General features: G+C 42.7%; 1 protein-coding gene across 2 annotated transcripts; it reads right to left on the reverse strand.

Annotated features, from left to right (window-relative positions):
- Positions 1–111: 111 nt before the first annotated feature.
- On the reverse strand, positions 112–9,965 carry tctn2 (tectonic family member 2). Of its 2 annotated transcripts, none has more exons than XM_035736189.2 (17): positions 9,817–9,965; positions 9,576–9,689; positions 9,403–9,473; positions 8,901–9,099; positions 8,696–8,796; positions 8,380–8,579; positions 8,115–8,235; positions 7,757–7,913; positions 7,465–7,659; positions 7,250–7,324; positions 7,036–7,131; positions 6,729–6,843; positions 6,266–6,369; positions 5,979–6,126; positions 5,660–5,797; positions 5,443–5,531; positions 112–5,347 (listed from the first exon to the last, which is right to left on the reverse strand). In XM_035736189.2, exons 1-17 carry the CDS (start codon positions 9,902–9,904, stop codon positions 5,226–5,228), a joined length of 2,133 nt encoding a protein of 710 aa, XP_035592082.1. In that variant the 5' UTR covers positions 9,905–9,965; the 3' UTR covers positions 112–5,225. The 2 variants fall into 2 exon arrangements, with proteins under 2 accessions (XP_035592082.1, XP_035592081.1); XM_035736188.2 differs by having other exon boundaries at positions 9,576–9,704; positions 9,817–9,952.
- Between the last annotated feature and the right edge of the window lie 13,712 nt (positions 9,966–23,677).

The following is a 23,677-nucleotide window of genomic DNA, read 5'->3' on the forward strand; positions in this document are numbered from 1 at the left end:
TTGTAATGGTTAGGTTGTTACGAGTGCACTGATATAAGTTATGGATAAGTGGACCTATGTGGCATTTCGGCAACTTTTAAAGAAAAAATACTTTATTTCAATTGTGCATAATTATTGTTTAAACCTTTATTTTATCAGGGAGTCATATTGAGACCAAGGTCTCTTTTTTTTATACAGATGAGCCCTGAATTACATAAATTACAGAAAATACACACATCAAAATATAAATACAACATGCAGAAAGTAAAACACGGTCATAAATGTCTTCAAAATATGTTGTTCTGCCATTGAATAAGGCAGTTAACACACTGTTCCCTGGTAGGCTGTCATTGTAAATAAGAATTTGTTCTTAACTGACTTGCCTTATTAAATAAAGGTTAAATGAGATAAACATTTAAAAAAAAAACATTAATCAGTAATAAGGTCCCCAATCAGCTTTCTGAAATGCCCTGGAGGCACCAGAACATAAAATGTGGCACCAGAACATAAAATGTGAGAACATTTTGAAGATTGTTTCACAAATAAGGTGCAAGAAAGCTAAACGCTGATTTACCTAACTCAGTAGAGATCAAAGGAATTTCCAGAGTTTGCAATCCTTGAGACTGGGTGTGGTAACTCCTATGTCTAAAGATTAGTAATGATGTTAGGTACAGTAGGACTTTTTTGTAAAAGGGCGTAATAAATGAAAACATAGCAATATATCAACATACATGACATCAAAGGCCAACCAACTATATGGTAGAGAATGCAGTGATTTGTACCAAAATTGTCACCCGTAATAAAGCACAGTGCGCCATGATAAACTGCATTTAACGGTTTTAATCAAGTGGCAGCTGTGTTCATATAGAAGATGTTGACAAAGTCTAGGACAGATAGGAACATCGACTGAAGAGGGGCAGGACCTATTTCTATAAAAGAAGCCCATTTTCATTCTCAGCTTCTTATAACTAACTCATCCATGTGCTTTTTAAAAGACAGCTTTTCATCTAACAGATGCCCAGATATTTATAAGCATGGACACGATCAATATGGACACCATCCAAAGTACAGTGCCTTGCGAAAGTATTCAGCCCCCTTGAACTTTGCGACCTTTTGCCACATTTCAGGCTTCAAACATAAAGATATAAAACTGTATTTTTTTGTGAAGAATCAACAACAAGTGGGACACAATCATGAAGTGGAACGACATTTATTGGATATTTCAATTTTTTTAACAAATCAAAAACTGAAAAATTGGGCGTGCAAAATTATTCAGCCCCTTTACTTTCTCTCTCCAGAAGTTCAGTGAGGATCTCTGAATGATCCAATGTTGACCTAAATGACTAATGATGATAAATACAATCCACCTGTGTGTAATCAAGTCTCCGTATAAATGCACCTGCACTGTGATAGTCTCAGAGGTCCGTTAAAAGCGCAGAGAGCATCATGAAGAACAAGGAACACACCAGGCAGGTCCGAGATACTGTTGTGAAGACGTTTAAAGCCGGATTTGGATACAAAAGGATTTCCCAAGCTTTAAACATCCCAAGGAGCACTGTGCAAGCGATAATATTGAAATGGAAGGAGTATCAGACCACTGCAAATCTACCAAGACCTGGCCGTCCCTCTAAACTTTTAGCTCATACAAGGAGAAGACTGATCAGAGATGCAGCCAAGAGGCCCATGATCACTCTGGATGAACTGCAGAGATCTACAGCTGAGGTGGGACACTCTGTCCATAGGACAACAATCAGTCGTATATTGCACAAATCTGGCCTTTATGGAAGAGTGGCAAGAAGAAAGCCATTTCTTAAAGATATCCATAAAAAGTGTTGTTTAAAGTATGCCACAAGCCACCTGGGAGACACACCAAACATGTGGAAGAAGGTGCTCTGGTCAGATGAAACCAAAATTGAACTTTTTGGCAACAATGCAAAACGTTATGTTTGGCGTAAAAGCAACACAGCTCATCACCCTGAACACACCATCCCACTGTCAAACATGGTGGTGGCAGCATCATGGTTTGGGCCTGCTTTTCTTCAGCAGGGACAGGGAAGATGGTTAAAATTGATGGGAAGATGGATGGAGCCATATACAGGACCATTCTGGAAGAAAACCTGATGGAGTCTGCAAAAGACCTGAGACTGGGACGGAGATTTTTCTTCCAACAAGACAATGATCCAAAACATAAAGCAAAATCTACAATGGAATGGTTCAAAAATAAACATATCCAGGTGTTAGAATGGCCAAGTCAAAGTCCAGACCTGAATCCAATCGAGAATCTGTGGAAAGAACTGAAAACTGCTGTTCACAAATGCTCTCCATCCAACCTCACTGAGCTCGAGCTGTTTTGCAAGGAGGAATGGGAAAAAAATTCAGTCTCTCGATGTGCAAAACTGATAGAGACATACCCCAAGCGACTTACAGCTGTAATCGCAGCAAAAGGTGGCGCTACAAAGTATTAACTTAAGGGGGCTGAATAATTTTGCACGCCCAATTTTTCAGTTTTTGATTTGTTAAAAAAGTTTGAAATATCCAATAAATGTCGTTCCACTTCATGATTGTGTCCCACTTGTTGTTGATCCTTCACACAAAAATACAGTTTTATATCTTTATGTTTGAAGCCTGAGATGTGGCAAAAGGTCGCAAAGTTCAGAGACAACGATAGACAGCTGCCTCTGATTGAGAACCATACCAGGCCAAACACATAGAAATACAAAAACATAGAACACATAGAATGCCCAAAAAGGAACTAAAGTCAGGACGTGACACTAGTACACTTATCAGAATTTTGTTGTAATCCAGAAAGGTTTGAAAAAGTTGTCTAGATCATCTATGAGGATGTGGAGGGACATTTGCCTCAATGCTGTCATATCCGTGGCTTATTGCTAGTGTGGCTTTCAGTTAGTTACTTTTGGCAACCTACCCTGTGAGAGGGAATATCATCATATATTTAATCAAATCTGACTAACCCAGTGCACTGCTTGCTATTAATTCTATTGGAGGGTGTTTGCATGTTTATGTAAAAATACACACCTCTGACTCTCACACAAAACCTTTACACATTCCCATACAGTGCAATCGGGAAAGTATTCTGACCCCTTCACCTTTTCCACATTTTGTTACATTACAGCCTTATTCTAAAATGTATTGAATAAAAATGTCCTCAATCTACACACAATATCCCACGATGACAAAGTGAAAACAGGTTCTTAGAAATGTTTGCAAATGTTTTAAAAATATTTACCTAAGTATTCAGACCCTTTGCTATGTGAATCAAAATTGAGCTCAGGTGCATCCTGTTTCCATTGATCAACCTTGAGATGTTTTACAACTTGGAGTCCACCTGTCGTAAATTAAATTGATTGGACATGATTTGTAAAAAGCACACACCTGTCTATATAAAGGTCCTATAGTTGACAGTGCATGTCAGAGCAAAAAAACAAGCCATGAGGTCGAAGGAATTGTCCGTAGAGCACCGAGGCAGGATTGTGTCAAGGCACAGATCTGGGGAAGGGTACCAAAACAGTTCTGCAGCATTGAAGGTCCCCAAGAACACAGTGGCCTCCGTCATTCTTAAATGGAAGACATTTGGAACCACCAAGACGTTTCCTAGAGCTGGCCACCCGGCCAAACCAAGCAATCGGGGGAGAAGGTCCTTGGTCAGGGAGATGGCCAAGAACCCGATGGTCACTCTGACGGAGCTCCAGAGTTCCTCTGTGGAGATGGGAGAACCTTCCAGAAGAACAACCATCTCTCCTTTATTCCACCAATCAGGCCTTTATGGTAGAGTGGCGAGACAGAAGCCACTCTCAGTAAAAGGCACATGACCACCCACTTGGAGTTTGCCAAAAAGGCACCTAAAGGACTCTGACCATGAAAACCAAGATTGAACACTTTGGCCTGAATGCCAATCGTCACATCTGGAGGAAACCAGGCACCGCTCATCACCTGAAGCATGATGGTGGCAGCATCATGCTGTGGGGATGTTTTTCAGTGGCAGGGACCGGGAGACTAGTCAGGATCGAGGGAAAGGTGAATGGAATAAAGTACAGAGAGATCCTTGATGAAAACCTGCTGCAGAGCGCTCAGGACCTCAGACTGGGGCTAAGGTTCATCTTCCAACAGGACAATGACCCTAAGCACACAGGCAAGACAACGCAGGAGTGGCTTCGGGACAAGTCTCTGAATGTCCTTGAGTGGCCCAGCCAGAGTCTGGACTTGAACCCGATTGAACATCTCTGGAGACCTGAAAATAGCTGTGTAACTGACAGAACTTGAGACGATCTGCAGAGAAGAATGTAAGAAACTCCCCAAATACAGATGTGCCAAGCATGTAGCGTCATACCCAGGAAGACTAGAGGCTGTAATTGCTGCCAAAGGTGCTTCAACAAAGTACTGAGTAAAAAGAGTCTGAATAATTATGAAAATGTGATATTTCAAAAACCTGTTTTTGCTTTGTCATTGAGGTATTGTGTGTAGATTGATGGGGAGAAAAAAAAACAATTGAATCAATTTTAGAATAAGGCTGTAACGTAACAAAATGTGGAAAAAGTGAAGAGGTCTGAATACTTCCAAATGCACTGTACACTACATATACACAAACACACACACACTTCTGCAGTCATCATATGCTGCTGCTACTCTGTTCTTTATTTTACTCTTTATCATCTATCCTGATGCCTAGTCACTTTACCCTGTCTTCATTTGCATATCTACCTGAAATACTGTACCTCATACCCCTGCACATTGATCTGGTACTGGTATTCCCTGTCTGTATATTGCTCCATTCTTGTGTATTTTACTCCTCGAGTTACCATTTTTTACTATAATTGTTTTTTTACTCTGCATCTTTGGGAAGGGCTAGTAAGCAAGCATTTCACAGTAAAGTCTACACCCATTGAATTCGACGCATGTGACAAATAAGGCCAGATTCACATTTCAAGCCTAAATCAAAAATGAAAATTTCCAAAAGGTAACAAAAATATCAAAATACAGTCAACTTGATAATTTACCTTCTTACCAACCATGAAAGAAACCTGCTAAACATGTTTGAATTTACCACCTGAAAATTACTTACTTACTGGCTGTTTACTAGCTCAATAACAATATGTTCATCCATTATCTTTCAGCAGGAGCAAGAAAATGTAAGCCATTAGACAGTCATGGTCAAGGTGGGTAGCCCACGTCAAGAACTAGGGCATGTCAGTATGTCTACTATTGCTCTCTTTCTCAGATTCATTGGTTTAGAGAGAAGCACTTCTCCATGCCTGTCGGATCTGTTTCCATGGAGTCCCGAGAATGGAGGCAGCGATGAAGAAAAACACCAAGATGAGGCCCTTGGCCAGAGACAGGGAGTACGACTCACCTGGAGATAGAGGGGTGGAGGGAAAGAGTTAATCCTACTGTCATCATCCATTTAGCATATTTAATTAGTCACATTTTGGGACAGCAGAGTCTCACCTGTATAATACCTGGTGAGGGGGAAGGCAAGCTGGGGCCAGCACACATCGTTCCTGTCGCAGTCATACTCAGTAAAGTTAATCTGAAACCTGAAGGACACCAGGGCAGAACCACATCAGAGTTTTATTCACTGCACTTACCAACTGTTCAACATAGTCAGGAAACCTTATACTGAGGCTATATTTAAATTCTCAGGCCTTTAGCCTTTCAGACTCACCTGGTTTTGGGTGGTCCTGTGTTGATGGAGATATCAGTGAAGGTGATGGAGGAGGTGACAGGGAAAGTCTGAATCCTAGTCGGCTCCAGACAGGGGTCACCCCCTCCACACTCAAACTTCCAAGTGGACACATGGTCACTGTGGAGAGGCAACACTCACATCAGACACAGTGGAGTAAACAAGGTATTCAGTCACACATAAACATCCAATCAATGCATTGTAATGGGCCCGTCCTGAGTATGAACAGAAGGTCAGCACAGACAGAAAGGAAAGATGTTTGTGATGGCAATGGACAGTGTTGTAGGCTGTTACCACATACCTGACTTCCACTGCTTGTATCTCCCGCTGAGGCAACCCCCCCACCACCTCTGTCACAATGCTCGTAACGTGGATGTGCCGGTGGGAGGGAATCCCAGAACATATTCCAATACCACCACCCACAGGCTGGTTGGAGTTCAGTTCTACAACTGTTGGTTATTCAGTGTGTTGAATACAGAAGTGGAATTGAAGCAAGCAACAAAACCAAAATAATGAATTAATAGGGTGAATATTTTGGCTAATATTTAGATGAATTTAACAGTTAAAGTTTGAAAGGTTTCTACTCACAGCTAATGTTCAACCAGTCAGTCAGGTTCAGAACATCTGGGTCTCCATTCCTCGCTATGTGTGTTGCTGTGCTCAGTGCTCTCTGAAGAGAGGCCACATTCTGACTAGCAGAGGTAAAAAATAATTAAAAAAAGGGGGTCAAACATTTTACAGGAGACATGGATCCTTTCCATTTGCAGGCATGCAGCTGTAATTTGATCAACTCCAGAAATGCTATTTATCTGTGTGTGTTTCAAGTTTCTAAGTTGTATTGTCACATGCACAGGATACAGTATGTGTAAAACAGTACGGGACACACTCTTTTTACAAGACTTCGATACAAAGATTTTCGTAGCAGGTTAGGAGAGCATTTTCACTAACCCTAACCCTTTTCTTAACCTTAACCTCAGTCTCCTAACCTGCTACGGAAAAGTCAGTGTCGAAGTGGCGTGAAAATAGTTTTTTTGTGTATCCAGTGACTCACCTAAGCAGGCTACATTGGGTCAGGTTCTGTAGGCTCACAGGTAACAGACATCCTGCAGTTGAGTTCTCCCCAAATAGTACTATTCTCCCCTCAGAGGCACACAGTCCACTGCTTACTGAAAACAGAAATAGAAAAACATGAATACACATACACTAACAGCTGTAACTGCTGGTTTTCACAATAGTCTAATCGAAGTGCCTAAGCTAAAATATGTCATATATTTTTGATGTGTAGAGTTAAATAATTGAGGCCTTTCAAAGCCGTTGATTTTTCAGTGCACTATCCATGGTACAAAGACGACCGTTACCTGGCTTCCAAAGATTGACTGGGGTCCTCTGTATGACTGTTTCATTCTCCAAGGTGTTCACAATCCCACCAATCACAGGCCTGCCCACCTGGTAACCTGAGAGATTACACAAGGCTTTGTCTGTAAATCAGTGAAACTAGTCTCATCTTTTTATGTTGCACATTAAGATCCCCATTATGAAACGCTTAGAAAAAGTGTATTAGGTTGCACAAACCTGGGTTCCCCGAGTTGGGCTGAGCCAAAGCATTTCCATTCAGAAACACAACTGAATAGCTGGCTGTCAAACCCACTGTGAGAAACACATAAAAGCAGGACAATTATCTGTTAATCATTAACAAACACAACGTCAGCGTTGATAAGGATAATTAATGATACTACAAATACCCAGTAATGCCCAGCATGTAAAAACTAAACAAAAGAGGCCCTTACCACTAGCAGAAAGGACATTCCCAAGTATGCGGGTTAGTGTGATATTTGTGAGACCATTCCCTTTCCAGAAGAATTTGTAATTTAAGGCCAAGGTCACATTTTCACACAGCAGTCTGCCATCTTCAGCCACAGGACTCGCGACAAAGGGCCTCAGATCAACAGCCATTTTATCTGTGACATCCACTGTGACCACACCTGAAATGTTTCCCCAATGACCACACAAAGGAAATCAAATCAATCAGAAAAAGTTGAAAAAGTAAGTAATTGTTCTGATCATAGAGAGACAGAGTACCCCCTTGGCCATCCCTGACTTGCACCCTCAGCTCAGTTGGTGTCGTCTGTAAGGGGGGTCCCGTTGGGCAGGAAAGGAGACGGGTCACACACTGCGCTTGGAAGTTTTTCAAAAATGCCACAGGGGCATTATCTACACACTGGCCAACCAGGGAGTTCTGAGGAATTAAGACATAAATTAGACATATCAGATGGCATAGAAGACAAAACACTTTGCTTTGAGCCACAGAGACTTCTGACTGTACATTTACAAACACACAGTTTAAACACAGAGAGAGAGAGAGAGAGAGAGAGAGAGAGAGAGAGAGAGAGAGAGAGAGAGAGAGAGAGAGAGAGAGATTCAGACACACAAGTCTAACCTGAGGAATGGTGAAATACTGATCACTTATGGTAAAAATGGGATCCCCCTGCTGGTAGATATGGGTGGGCAGTGGAGCCGACAGCACTGGCCTTTGGAAAGATGGCCTGGGCTTTGGTGTGCTGGAGCACGTATAGAAGAAGGCACAACACATATTAGGTCGATGCAGTAAAGGAGATATAGCAAACACAAAAACTCTATCAATTAAGATTGAAGTCTATGTTTATCAAGACAAAACTGTCTTAAGTAAATAGACGGCGCCTCACATTGTGTCCCCTTCATAAAAGAGTCCAAGGAAGGGATTGTTTTCAGGCAGGGAGATGACACAGAGAAATGGAAACCAATCAGGGGCATTTTCAGCAGACTGTGCAATGCACAGGTAATCAGGAACTGGAGAAACTTCCCCTCCAAAGGGCCCCGAAAGACACTGGCCCTGAAACAGCTTCAGGGCTTCAGGGGAACAGTCCTGGGGGAGACACATGACAGAAACACCATTACCTGATGGACAGACAAACAGAAACAAAATGTCTACTCTAGCCACAGAGCAAGCAGATTAGCATGTGTAAAGATGGATGTAAATACCTTGTCACAGCAGCATCGCACATCACAGGCTCCCACAGTGAGGTCGCAGGAACAGGAGCCCAGGGGCCGGTACACTTGGTTGGGAATTACTGTTTTGTTGTCTGACAAAAATAAAAAAGCACTATTAAAAAAGGGGGACAACCAGACAAACAGAATATCTCTTGGATTGATTAAAGATACCTACTTTAAAAAGAGCCAGACTTACCAGACACAGGTTCAGTGGGAAACACCTGGGCATAGATCCTAGCCTGGATTAGCAGTGAAGCCTGAGATGTGTTCCCCAGACAGGCAGACACACGTAGAGTCTCCAGCACACACAGTGGCTCAGGACAGCAGTCTGTGTCATTATTATTACCACACAGGAGCAGGCTGCGGTTCAGACTCAGCTGCACTCGCACTGTAGTCTGACACACAGGGAAAGAGAGAGGTTGCAGGGAGACAGCAATTAAGTGGCGAGAGTAATTTCCATGAAGAAAGTTCTGAATGGTGTCAATCATTTGGTGTCTTTGTGTGCAGACAAGACTATTTGGTTGCAAACAGAATATTCTATGTCAACTTAAACCGTGAAAAAGCAGCCCACTTGTGTGGTATGTGGTGCTGCTAAAAGGCCAGGTAGAGGTAGCAGTCATTTTTGGTAGCAGTGGTCAGGGGGGACTCTGTCGTGCTAAAAAACAGCTCCTGATGAGAGCAGTATGTCACACACTTACCTTGCCCACCAACTCCTGTGTGAGAACCCACTGTGTCAGATTTTCTGAGCCTGATGGGGGTGGAAGGCGATCTGTCAAAATGAATCCACAAAATGCATGTCATTGCTGACAAAACCCATGCCATGGACAATGACAAGTGTTCACTGACAACATCATGCAAGTAGCTTATTTACCTGGGGGATTGGAGAGCGATAGAGAGCTCAGGGTCAGGGATATGCCAGATGTGTTTCCAAGCAAGAAAGCAGACAATCTAGGTCCAGATGTGACGAGATACGACGGCTGAAAAACTAGAAAATGGATTGCTGCTTGATGTTAGCCAGGTAACGTTAGCTAGCTAAAGTTAGCTAGCCTTAGGGCCACACATCATGTTAGTTGATTGATTGATGGAAAAAGTATGAGAGTTGAATGACTTACCGACATTGCTCTTTGCATCCGTAATCAAAACACTCAGAAGAATGTATGCACATCGACATAGAACACGTGCAGAAAGTATATTAGCCATCGCTGAAAATATCGGTTCACCAGGGAGTCGCCATTTTTACGAAGTGTTGTAGAGATGTCTAGCTATGGCAACGACATATCAACCAATCACAGCTTATACGATGACTTATTCTCTCGTGCTCCATAGAGGCCATGCTACTGTTAAGACAGTCAACAGCGACGCTTGTGGAGCCGAGTGTGTACTATATAAACAGACAAATAATCATGCAACTGTTAAAGAACGCTAACTTCTTGAAACCAACATGCAACATTATATATAATCTCTGCATGCACTCGAATTCATTTGCAACACAACATGAAAACAAAAGCATAATGTTGCAAAGATGATCTGTTGAGCCAATGTATAATCCTATACAGTAGATGGCGGCAATTCATCAGCTCCAATAGTAGAGTTAAAATGACAAGGAAAAACACGAGGAAGGAAGCAAAAGCCTTAGGAATTAGCAAACAATGGTGCCTGTTGGATCAGTCGAAGATCAAATGAAAGCTGTACTAGACTGTCTGGTTGCTGAGGATAAAATACCCACAGATGCCAGCACTACTTTGAAGCTCTTCATAAACAACCTTGACGAGTGCTCAAGGTAAATCTGGTTGAGAAGTGCCTAATGTGAATAAAAAATATAAAAAATAAGTGCCTAATGTGTTTTCTCTGACAGTTGTAGGGAAGAGCATGTGTAGCCTCACCTGTATATGAATGATGTACTACTGCTTCTGCCAAAATATCTGGGATTTTGTGGTACCGGCAGTATGTGGTAGTGCAATGACTGGAACGAACTGCAAAAATCACTGAAGCTGGAGTCTTGTATCTCCCTCACTAACTTTAAGCACCAGCTGTCAGAGCAGCTCACAGATCACTGCACCTGTACATAGCCCATCTGTAAACAGCCCATCCAACTCCCTCATCCCCATACTGTATTTATTTATCTTGCTCCTTTGCACCCCAGTATCCCTACTTGCACATTAATCTTCTGCACATCTATCACTCCAGTGTTTAATTGATATATTGCAATTATTTTGCCACCATGGCTTATTTATTGCCTTACCTCCCTTATCCTACCTCATTTGCACACACTGTATATATACTTTTTCTACTGTATTATTGACTGTATGTTTGTTAATTCCATGTGTAACTCTGTGTTGTTGTACGTGTCCAACTGTTTTGATTTATCTTGGCCAGGTCGCAGTTGTAAATGAGAACTTGTTCTCAACTAGCCTTCCTGGTTAAATAAAGGTAAAATAAAATAAATACATTTTTACCCCTTAACCACAAGGTTGCTGCTTCAAGCTCTTCATTGACTGTTCTCATTCAATCACTACGTGGGTGGCAGCAGTGTTATATTATCTGCGGTCTCTGAGTGACTGGTTCAAGCCCACCACTGACTGTTCCTACCATCTTGTTACACATTCATTGTTTGTGTCACTGTCTCTGTCTCTTGATGGCATCACATATTGTCCCCACACCAGATACAAACATACACAGACGCACACAAACAACGACTACATCTCATCTGCCCAGTCCTGCATTCTCACACCCCCATCCCTAGTGCCTGCATTATTATTATTATATATTTTTTAACCTTTATTTAACTAGGCAATTATTGATTTTCACATGGCCTTAAATTGTACCAATTTGTTTTTCCTCGGTTGCCCATGCTATTTCAATAATAAATCTTTAGAGTTTCCATGGTGATGTTTTCAATGATCAGTATGAACTCATTTGCTATCCCGAATATGTGTTTGATCATGTCATTACAGATGTTTCAACATCTGGTGAAAGTCAACCACCTTTTGGTTCTTAGAGAGATCCAACCCTGTTTGTCCACTATAGTGTAAAATTAAAAATCTTATTGTTCTAAAAAATAATCCATGGTTAGAAGTATTCTTTAGCAATGCAGTAATGTTTCAGCAGCTTTCCTTTTCAGACCTCCACAGAGGTCATCATGTTTGTCTTCTGTTTTAGTGTGAGTGGCATTGTCAATATGAACAGTGATCTTGTTGGCCTCGTTTTAAGTTCCATGTTATATCATATCCGCAAGACATGCTAACTTCTCACTATTACAATAACAGGGGAGGTTAGCATTTTTGGGAGGGATTGTCAAGGTTGTCCTCCTCTTCATCTGAAGAGGCGAGAAGGATCGGAGGACCAAAATGTGGCGTAGTATGTGTTCATGATGAGTATTTAATAAAAGAAATCACTGAACACTGAATACAAAAACAATAAATAAATAACGACCGTGAAGCTATAAATGAGACCTGTGCTGACACAAGTAACTAACATAGACAATCGCCCACAAACAAACAGTGCAACCCAGGCTACCTAAGTATGATTCTCAATCAGAGATAACTAATGACACCTGCCTCTGATTGAGAACCATACTAGGCCGAAACATACAAATGCCCAAATCATAGGAAAACAAACATAGACTGCCCACCCCAACTCATGCCCTGACCATACTACATAAATACAAAACAAAGGAAACAAAGGTCAGAACGTGACAGGGATATGATATTTATGTCTGTGTAACTCTCTCACTCATTATAATTATTTACGATTCATTCAGGATTATCTGTAATAATGGTAGCATTCACATTAATGTAGAAGTGTTTAGATATATTCTTATTTACAATAAAAGTGACTCCAAAATGACACAATACATTATGTACCATTCATTTCTATTGGGCACGAAATAATCTGAAATATTACCTAAACAAACAGCAAATGCATCCAACAAGTTTGTAGTCAGACGTTTGATGTAGTCATTGCGTGCTATGAATATGGGACCAAATGCTTAACTTTTGACTACTTTAATACACATACAGTTGAAGTCAGAAGTTTACATACACTTTAGCCAAATATATTTAAACTCAGTTTTTCACAATTCCTGACATTTAATCCCAGTAAAAATGTACTGTTTTAGGTCAGTTAGGATCACCACTTTATTGTAAGAAAGTGAAATGTCAGAATAATAGTGGAGAGAAGGATTTATTTCAGGTTTTATTTCTTTCATCACATTCCCAGTAGGTCAGAGGTTTACATAGACTCAATTAGTATTTGGTAGCATTGCCTTTAAATTGTTTTAACTTGTGTCAAATGTTTCAGGTAGCCTTCCACAAGTTTCCCACAATAAGTTGGATGAATTTTGGCCCATACCTCCTGACAGAGCTGGTGTGTGCATCCTGTTTTAGGCCTCCTTGCTCACACCTGCTTTTTTAGTTCTGCCCACACATTTTCTATAGGATTGAGGTCAGGGCTTTGTGATGACCACTCCAATACCTTGACTTTGTTGTCCTTAAGCCATTTTGCCACAACTTTGCAAGTATGCTTGGGGTCATTGTCCATTTGGAAGACCCATTTGCATCCAAGCTATAACTTCCTGACTGATGTCTTGAGATGTTGCTTCAATAAATCCACATAATTTTCCTGCCTCATGATGCCATCTATTTTGTGAAGTGCACCAGTCCCTCCTTCAGCAAAGCACCCCCACAACATGATGCTGCCACCCCCGTGCTTCACGGTTGGGATGGTGTTCTTCGGCTTGTGTAACAGTATAACTTTAGACCGTCCCCTCGCCCATACCCGGGCGCGAACCAGGGACCCTCTGCACACCTCAACAACAGTCACCCACGAAGCATCGTTACCCATCGCTCCACAAAAGCCGCGGCCCTTGCAGTGCAAGGGGAACTACTACTTCAAGGTCTCAGAGCAAGTGACGTCACCGATTGAAACGCTATTTAGCGTGCACCACCGCTAACTAAGCTAGCCGTTTCACATCCGTTACACTTGCAAGCCTCACCCTTTTTCCTCCGGACATAACAGTGTATGGGATGTACAGCATCATTCTCTGACAATTCATATCTAATTTACCTTCAACAATCATGTTGCGTGCATATTTAGCTAGTATGGTTAAACCGTGTGTGTGCTAAACTGCTAACTGGTTTTCTCTCCAGGGCCTAGAGGTGTTGCAGTCTCACTGTACGTCAATGACCCGGCGGGCAGCAGGACTACCCATGCTCATCCTGTGAGTGGTGTCAGCAGAAGAGGCCAGTAAGGCTCTGTCCCTCCTGGCCCACAGCATACACACCCTGCTGGGCACAGCCAGAGCCCCTCTGCCCCAGGACTGGGACAAGACACTGGTCCTGCCACAGGTAACACACATCATCAATGCACCAAACACAAGTTAGCCAGATATACAGTGCCTTCAAAAAGTATTCATACCTCTTGACTTATTCCACATCTTGTTATGTTACTGCCTCAATTCAAAATGGATTAAATATATATTTTTTACCAATCTACACACCCTTACCAATGTACTTGCAATTATTCTTGAATGAGCGGCAGTTCATGTGCGAAGGATTAGCATTTCAAAGTATATGATTATAGACTGTGTAATGAATCCATTTGGTCTATCCCTCTCTCTCTCAGTCCACACCCCCTTCCCCCTTGTCCACCTAGTCGTCATATCGGTTTAGCCCACTAGGGAATCTTCCCTATCATTGTTAGTAACCAATATCTACTGTTTGTTTGTTTATGTGTTTCTGTGATTATTTAGTTAGTTAGTAAATAAATGATTAAGCCAATTGGTGTATAGAGGATTTGTAGTAAAAGCTGGGTTTGTGCAGATAACCAATCATTTACGACGTTCAGATGAGACTGACGTTAGGTAAAGAATAATTCATTAATAGAAGACTAATTAATCAGATATTAAAATATCTGAACAGTTATATTCAGAAAAGTATAACTTTGTAATCTGAAGATTTTCCGTGGTGCCCTGACTTTCTAGTTAATTAAATGTACATGATTAGTTTAATCACGTAATAATAATTAGAGAATTGATTTGATAAACAGTCTTCATCTTTAATGATGCCAAAGACACGACACCACTATGCTCAAAGGGTTATTATTTTTACCTGTCTATCAATAGGTGCCCTTTGTGAGCTATTGGAAAATCTTCTTGGTCTGTGGGGTTGAATCTGTGTTTAAAATTCACTGCTCGACTGAGGGACCTTATAGATACTTTTATGTGTGGGGTACAGAGATGAGGTAGTCATTCAAAAATCCTGTTAAACACTATTATTGGACACAGATTGAGTCCGTGCAACTTATTATGTCAATTGTTTGCATATTTTTACTTTTTGACTTATTTTGGCTAATCATAACAAAGGAGTTGAATACTTATTCACTCAAGGCTTTTCATTTTTTATTAATTAGTAAAAATAAAAATAAAACATCATTCCAGTTTGACATTATGGGATATTGCGTGTAGGCCAGTGACAAAATATCTAAATTTAATACATTGTAAATTCAGGCTGCAACACAAAATGTGGAAAAAATCAAGAGGGTATGAATACTTTCTGAAGGCACTGTACATGCACGTTACCCACCACCAACATAGATGAGATGCACAGCCACAGGGATACTCAAGTACAGGTCAGTTAGCATTCTGTCTAATGTTGGCTTTCCCCCTCCTCTCCCCCAGGTGTGTGCAGTCAACACCCTACAGGCCCTGGTACGGGGCTCTGGGCTGAGGGTAGTTGTGCTGCAGTTTACCCAGGCTGTGGCAATGCTGTCCCTGACCCTTCTCGGCTCCCACTGCTGGACCATGAGGAATGCTGCCCTACTGTAAGACCTCCTCTCCTCTCACAACTGTAATGCACACACACAGAGTCAAATCTCACATTTCAGTGTAATTTGTATTGTCTGAAACTGACCAAATCAAAAATGTAATTATATAGACCGGGCAAAAATCTATTAGGCCCACTTGAGTGGTCTGCTCCAATTTGTTTCATGTAGCTATCAGACATGCATATTAAATTATTGATTTGTTATTGTGCGCCCTCTGACTGAACTCTTTCCCATGCACAGGCGCTCTGTGCTCCAGGATGCTGGGTCAGTGCTCTGGGGGTGAGGAGGACTCCACCCAGCATGTCAAACAAGCTAAGCGTCAGTATAGAGACAAAGTAGAATCTCAATTCAACGGCTCAGACACAAGAGGTATGTGGCAGGGTCTACAGTCAATCATGGATTACAAAAACAAAACCAGCACTGTCACGGACCAGGATGTCTTGCTCCCAGGCAGACTAAATAACTTTTTTGCCCGATTTGAGGACAATACAGTGCCACTGACACTGCCCGCAACGAAAACATGCGGACTCTCCTTCAATGCAGCCGACGTGAGGAAAACATTTAAACGTGTCAACCCTCGCAAGGCTGCAGGCCCAGACGGCATCCCCAGCCGCGCCCTCAGAGCATGAGCAGACCAGCTGGCTGGTGTGTTTACCGACATATTCAATCAATCCCTATCCCAGTCTGTTGTTCCCACATGCTTCAAGAGGGCCACCATTGTTCCTGTTCCCAAGAAAGCTAAGGTAACTGAGCTAAACGACTACCGCCCCGTAGCACTCACTTCCATCATCATGAAGTGCTTTGAGAGACTAGTCAAGGACCATATCACCTCCACCCTACCTGACACCCTAGACCCACTCCAATTTGCTTACCGCCCAAATAGGTCCACAGACGATGCAATCTCAACCACACTGCACACTGCCCTAACCCATCTGGACAAGAGGAATACCTATGTGAGAATGCTGTTCATCGACTACAGCTCGGCATTTAACATCATAATGCCCTCCAAGCTCGTCATCAAGCTCGAGACCCTGGGTCCCGACCCCGCCCTGTGCAACTGGGTACTGGACTTCCTGACGGGCTGCCCCCAGGTGGTGAGGGTAGGCAACAACATCTCCACCCCGCTGATCCTCAACACTGGGGCCCCACAAGGGTGCGCTCTGAGCCCTCTCCTGTACTCCCTGTTCACCCACGACTGCGTGGCCACGCACGCCTCCAACTCAATCATCAAGTTTGCGAACGACACAACAGTGGTAGGCTTGATTACCAACAACGACGAGACGGCCTACAGGGAGGAGGTGAGGGCCCTCGGAGTGTGGTGTCAGGAAAATAACCTCACACTCAACGTCAACAAAACTAAGGAGATGATTGTGGACGTCAGGAAACAGCAGAGGGAACACCCCCCTATCCACATCGATGGAACAGTAGTGGAGAGGGTAGTAAGTTTTAAGTTCCTCGGCGTACACATCACAGACAAACTGAATTGGTCCACCCACACAGACAGCATCGTGAAGAAGGCGCAGCAGCGCCTTTTCAACCTCAGGAGGCTGAAGAAATTCGGCTTGTCCCCAAAGGCACTCACAAACTTCTACAGATGCACAATCAAGAGCATCCTGTCGGGCTGTATCACCGCCTGGTACGGCAACTGCTCCGCCCACAACCGTAAGGCTCTCCAGAGGGTAGTGAGGTCTGCACAACGCATCACTGGGGGCAAACTACCTGCCCTCCAGGACACCTACACCACCCGATGTCACAGGAAGGCCATAAAGATCATCAAGGACAGCAACCACCCGAGCCACTGCCTGTTCACCCCGCTATCATCCAGAAGGCGAGGTCAGTACAGGTGCATCAAAGCTGGGACTGAAAAACAGCTTCTATCTCAAGGCCATCAGACTGTTAAACAGCCACCACTAACATTGAGTGGCTGCTGCCAACACACGGACTCAACTCCAGCCACTTTAATAATGGGAATTGATAGGAAATGTAAAATATATCACTAGCCACTTTAAACAATACTACCTAATATAATGTTTACATACCCTACATTATTCATCTCATATGTATACGTATATACTGTACTCTATATCATCTACTGCATCCTTATGTAATACATGTATCACTAGCCACTTTAACTATGCCACTTTGTTTACATACTCATCTCATATGTATATACTGCACTCAATACCATCTACTGTATCTTGCCTATGCCACTCTGTACCATCACTCATTCATATATCTTTATGTACATATTCTTTATCCCCTTACACTTGTGTCTATAAGGTAGTAGTTTTGGAATTGTTAGCTAGATTACTTGTTGGTTATTACTGCATTGTCGGAACTAGAAAGACAAGCATTTCGCTACACTCGCACTAACATCTGCTAACCATGTGTATGTGACAAATAAAATTTGATTGGATTTGATTTGATTTGATGTCATGTCTCCCCTCCTGCCTTCTTCACCCAGTACCCTGCCTTGCAGCCCTTCCTCCTGGGGGAGTTGAGGGGGGCGGCAGGGAACTTACACGGTCCCTAGAGGGGGCCCGGCTCCGCCTGTACCCCTCCCTCTACCCTGAGAGGGGTCCAAGACCAAACAGGGTGATTACTGTTTTCATGTCATTATTACATTTCCTCAAAGAGACAAGCAAAATGATCCCTACTCAATGAAACAGGTGATTATGTACACTACTGTTCAAAAGTTTGGGATCAATTAGAAATGTCATTGTTTTTGAAAGAAAATCCATTTTTTGTCCATTACAATAACATCAAATTGATCAGAAATACAGTGTAGACGTTGTTAATGTTGTAAATGACTATTGTAGCTGGAAACGGCAGATAAACTGACGAGTTTCAGAAGATAGTTCTTTGTTTCTGGCCATTTTGAGCCTGTAATCGAACCCACAAATGCTGATGCTCCAGATACTCAACTAGTCTAAAGAAGGCCAGTTGTATTGCTTCTTTAATCAGCACAACAGTTTTCAGCTGTGCTAACATAATTGCAAAAGGGTTTTCTAATGATCAATTAGCCTTTTAAAATGATAAACTTGGATTAGCTAACACATAGGCCATGTACGCCTATGTAGATATTCCATTAAAAATCAGCCGTTTCCAGCTACAATAGTCATTTACAAAATTAACAATGTCTACACTGTATTTCTGATCTATTTGATATTTTAATGGACAAAAAATGTGCTTTTCTTTCAAAAACAAACTTCTGTCATCCTGTTAAAGGATGACAAACCTGTATGCTCAGTTAGGCACATAATCATTTACAGTGTTCTGTGCGTCCGTCCCCCTGCATTATGGAAAGTGATCCATGTAATCTTTGTTCCCGGGGCTCTGTCAGACTTCCTGATTCCCCTGCTCCATCTGGCTGCCAGTCTCATCTGCAGTGTGAGGATCTAGACCTCCAAAGCCTTGGCCATCCTGGACTGAGCTCTATGCACACAGCTGAGGGTTTACAGAACAGAATAAAAGGGAAAGATTCCATTGAGGTCATAGAGATCCTTTATTTCATGTTATTTTTAATTCAGTGATTGTCAGGTTTTATCATCTGTTTTCTATTTCGGCCCTCTCCCTGATGTGAGATATGTAGAGTCCAGACTATGGCTGGTGATGGAGGATCAACATTTCCCACTGGTGCGGGGGGCCTACCTGGGAGTGACTGGCATGCTGTGGGGGCGCTGCTCACAGGGGTTCCTCAACCAGCTGAGTAATGTACTCCAGGCAGAGCTGCACTCACCACAGGCTCCAAGTATCTCTCTCGCTTTCTCTCACTCACTCACTCACTCACTCACTCACTCACTCACTCACTCACTCACTCACTCACTCACTCACCCACTCACCCACTCACTCACACTTTTCCAGAAACACAGTTCAGTCATGATGTGCTAACTAACCACATTGTATTTGTGTTAACCATCCCACCATACAGAAGGTTTATGACATGATTGGTGAACCTTACAAGTTGGGTGCACCTCCTTCCGGCTCTATCGACTTCTTGTGTGCAGAGCCCAAGTGGGTTTGGGGGTGTTTATCCTCCTTGAGCTCCTACCTGAGGCTGCCATTGGTCAGTTGGGCGGCGATGGTGTGGGTCCAGCATGCCACAGGTGCTGCAGATGGCACTGCAGGTGAGACATGAATGCCGGTATGGACTTGAGCATGCTGGGAAAGTCACCCTGCCCAAAACCTACTGATAGTTTTCATGGACTAGTTTTCAACGCACAATATGAGGAAACTAAGGCATTAAAGATATGTTTGACTTAAAACACACTGCTGCATGGGGCTGAAATCAAGCTGCATGGGGCTGAAATGGGTGTGTATCAGCTCACAGCTATTATATACTAACTAATCAGGCAGACCTGAACAAGACCAGTCAAGGATATCCGTCCTTTTTCTCTGTTGTGTCAAAGTCATTATGGGTTTGTTGAGATTGTTTTATTAAAGAAAACTAAGTCAACACTGAACTACATTCTCTCCATAACCCATTGGTGACCAAACTGCCTTTCAGTCCGCAAATGTTTCCTGTAGCATAGTCTGATAAGAGCTCTTGATCCTTCCTCTATATAAAGAAAACATTATTTTGCCTTTGATAAAAGCCCCATAGGTCCAATCAATCTGCGTGTGTCAGTGCCTGTGTTACACCTCCTTCAGTTTCTGGAAAGCTAAGTGTCCACACCTATTGGCTGCCCTTTTAGTCCCTTTAATGACTCCACATTCCTGAATTGACAATGCTGACCTGATCTTGCTGTGTGTTATGTTGAATGGTGTTTAACGTTGCACTCTGCTCCGTCCTGAAGGAGGCGCTGTTAGACCAGAGTGTGGAGTACAGCAGGATATACTGTATCTGACAGCCCTAGTGGTAGTGATGACTCTGTCCCAGGACCCATCTCCTTCTCCCACATTGGATGGTCCAGTCCTGCTGGAGTGTATGGAGCTGCTGCTGGTGGCCCTGGCGGGCAACAGAATGGGGTACAGAGTTCCTCTCCCAGACCCTGTGGGATGCCAGCCTGCTACTCTCCCAAAGGTCAGGATACAGATTCAGCACACCACACTCTTCTCTGTTTTTGCCATGATTTATTACACTGTACAATAACATGTCATTATGGTGTCAGAGACACAAAAAACATGCAGAAGCCTTCAGAGTCTTTTTCTTCTCCCTCTATCTCAGTCTTCAGACATCTCTGTTTCCTCGCTGGTGCAGTCTGTTGGAGGTCCACCTGGCCCCGAAGGCCCCTGAGGCTCTCAGGATTGCCTGGGGCCTGTCTGGCTGGGACCCCCTCACTGAGCACGGCCCTGAGGGACCACACTCCTCTCCCTGTCTTCAGCACCAGGTAGAGATCTAGAGCAGGGTCGTAGATTCAAAAGTACAGTATACTATACCTACTGACCTTCTCACAATCTGCTGTCGTTTATCTCATCTCATCATGATAATATCCTCTACTTGTGCTTCCTATGCATGCTGATCAACACAGTGCTTTACCTGCTGCAGGATGAGAGGAGGCCAGGAGAGGAGGAAGGGAGAGGAGCTTGTACCTGATGCAGGTCAATCAGGCTCTGCCCTTCCTGCTGGAGCTGCGGCTGGAGGAATACTGGGATGCTGGTGCCCTGGAAGTGTTGCTGTGTCACCTTCCCCAGTCTGACCTGAGACCTGTACTGAGGGAGGCCAGGGACATTGGGTGAGTTACCACACTCACAGGCAATTAACAAACTCATGTAAACAGAATATTAGCGGTGAGCAATTTAGTTATTTTTGAGGTTGGTTCAATTATTTAAAAAAATATCACTGTTTCGGCTTCTATTCTTGTTTTTATTTTTACATTAAATGCAATATGCATTATGTGAGTTGAATGCTGTAACAACACAGAATAAAACAATTAATAATGTATTATTTAATTCCAAGTCATCATCTCATCTGTCTGACAAAAATCACTATTTTAGTAGTTCTTCAAAGTAAGTAAGGCATACATTTGACTGCTGAATACCAATACCTCATGAAGCAACTGCTCTCTATGCCATGATTTATAACTTATAAAAGCCCTGATAATTAACTACATTGACCCTAATCTATTGCATGGCTATTTGTCCTGTCTGTGTTTATTTTACACCTGCTAGATAAGAGACAGAAACAATGGAGTATGGTCATTGTAGTTAATTATCAGGTTTTCTGTGCTAAACTATGCAGAACATTGGTCTGTTGGAAACTACAACTCCTTACTACATTGCACAGTTCGGGCTTGATCTGATTTATCTCTAGAGAAACTGCAGCATAATGTGCACATTGAGCCCGTTGAAAAAAAACGAACCAAATGGAATTTAAATAATTGAACCGATGTCGGTCAATTACTTGTTTAAAAAACGAAAAATAGCTGACATTTCAGTTAATCGCTCTTCACTCCAGAATATGTATTTTGTCATTCAGTCTTATGTTCTTTTTGTTGTTGTTCATCGTTCACTCTGTGTTTCACAGGTGTGCTAGTCTCTATGAGCAGGATGAGGCCAACGTGTTTGCAGAACCATCTGTGATGTCAGCATGTCTGCTTCCATACCTGCTTCAGCTCGCTGAAAAGTACCCAGCATCGTCAGGGGTGGCAGAGCGCGTGGGTGTGTGCGCCAGGGAGAATGTTACAGACCTGCTGGAGAACCTTGGGGTCTGCAAAGACCTCCAGCCAGGTAACACAGAGGCCAAGGGCCACATATTTAACGATCGTGTCTAACTGTTCTTCCATTCTAAGTGAGCCTCAGCCCGGCCTGGTTGGCTCATCTCGTGGATTCTGGTTTCCATGGTGGCCTGTTGGCCAGGCCAGTATTCCTCTTGTGGCTGCTGGAAATGTCTGACCTACGGCCCCCTCTGTGATCCTAAGAGCTTATGTAAGAACATCCAGGAAATTACCTGTATGCTCAGCCAGAACGGTATGCAGTTGCCTGCTGCCTTTACTGCAGCTATGACTGGAGACCTGCCTGGATGATACAGTAGTCTGGTTTATTGATTGCCTTAGGACCTCCTCTTTGATGATTTAAGTCCAGAATAAATACATCCATGGATGCTGTATGAATGCCTACGGAAGTTACAAACTATGTGGACTTTGAATGGACACTCTGCAGCTGCTTTATTCCTATGGTCCTATCCCACACTACAGTACAGTACAGTACAATGCAGTAGCATTTGGCAGGCAGGCTCTCAGATGAGTAATGTACGAGAGCTGACTGACTACAGCCAGATGAATGGCAATGATCAGATAACTCACTGCTGCTGATGAGAGGCCTGCTAAGTATTGAACAGCTATAACCTATGGAGAGCCTCTCCTTACACCTACAATGCCTGAGCTGAGTGTCTGTACTGACTCATCCAAAGAGCCTCATTTCAGTTGATGCTATTGCTTGTTTTATTAACATTGTGATCGTGCATTTGCACGTCTGCGTAATAATAATGCAACCATGATGCAAGTAATATTTTGCATTGTTTAAGTTATGTTTTTAATGTCATAGATTAAATAATCTATTCAAGTGGGATTGTCCTCTCTTCCCTAAAGCCGTTCATGTTTAGATGTGTTTTATCTGTAGCCCAACGTTAAATCCCTCTGTTGTACTTGACTAGACCATGAACAAAGCCCCTCTGTGAGGATATGCATACAGCTCTGACTCCCTAGACCGGTTCCAACTGCCTCTGACCACTCCTGGTGTAACTGTCATACCCCCAGCAGCCACAGCAAGGCACCCTCCTTAATTTCAGTCTACAGTAAGCTACATTGCCTTTTCTTTTCTCCTGTTGATTGATTGAAATTATTATACAATTTAAAAAAAAATACATACTTAAGGGTGCTCCAGCCAGTGATGCCTCAACATACAATTTAAGAAAAGCATCAAATATTACATTTAATAAAGGAAGGGGGGAATGCAGCAATGGTAGTGGAAAACAATAGAGTATCACAGCATTAAAACCTAGCCTCATACAAGGGAATGGTTCCAATCATTTTTCCTATAGGGGACTTTTAGAAACACTTAAAATAGGGGCTGTGTTTCATGAAGGTTTATCCTGGCATGACGTTTAGATAACCGTGTAAATCTCTCTAAGACAAGGTGACTTTTATCAATATATTCACCTGTGTTTCCCCTGACAAAAAATGAATGCTAATTAGCTGCTAATGTGGCCAT

This window comes from Oncorhynchus keta, chromosome 25, assembly GCF_023373465.1.
Source record: "Oncorhynchus keta strain PuntledgeMale-10-30-2019 chromosome 25, Oket_V2, whole genome shotgun sequence".
Lineage (NCBI taxonomy): Eukaryota > Metazoa > Chordata > Actinopteri > Salmoniformes > Salmonidae > Oncorhynchus > Oncorhynchus keta.

Bases quoted from the DNA above. Each gene is read 5' to 3' on its own strand.
- tctn2 (XM_035736188.2), bottom strand. From the start codon at position 9,904: ATGGCTAATATACTTTCTGCACGTGTTCTATGTCGATGTGCATACATT. The intron at 9,474-9,575 runs GTAAATAAGCTA...TCATTTTGACAG, and splicing joins ATCGCTCTCCAATCCCCCAG to ATCGCCTTCCACCCCCATCA. The intron at 5,348-5,442 runs GTGAGACTCTGC...CTCTATCTCCAG, and splicing joins CCTCACCAGGTATTATACAG to GTGAGTCGTACTCCCTGTCT.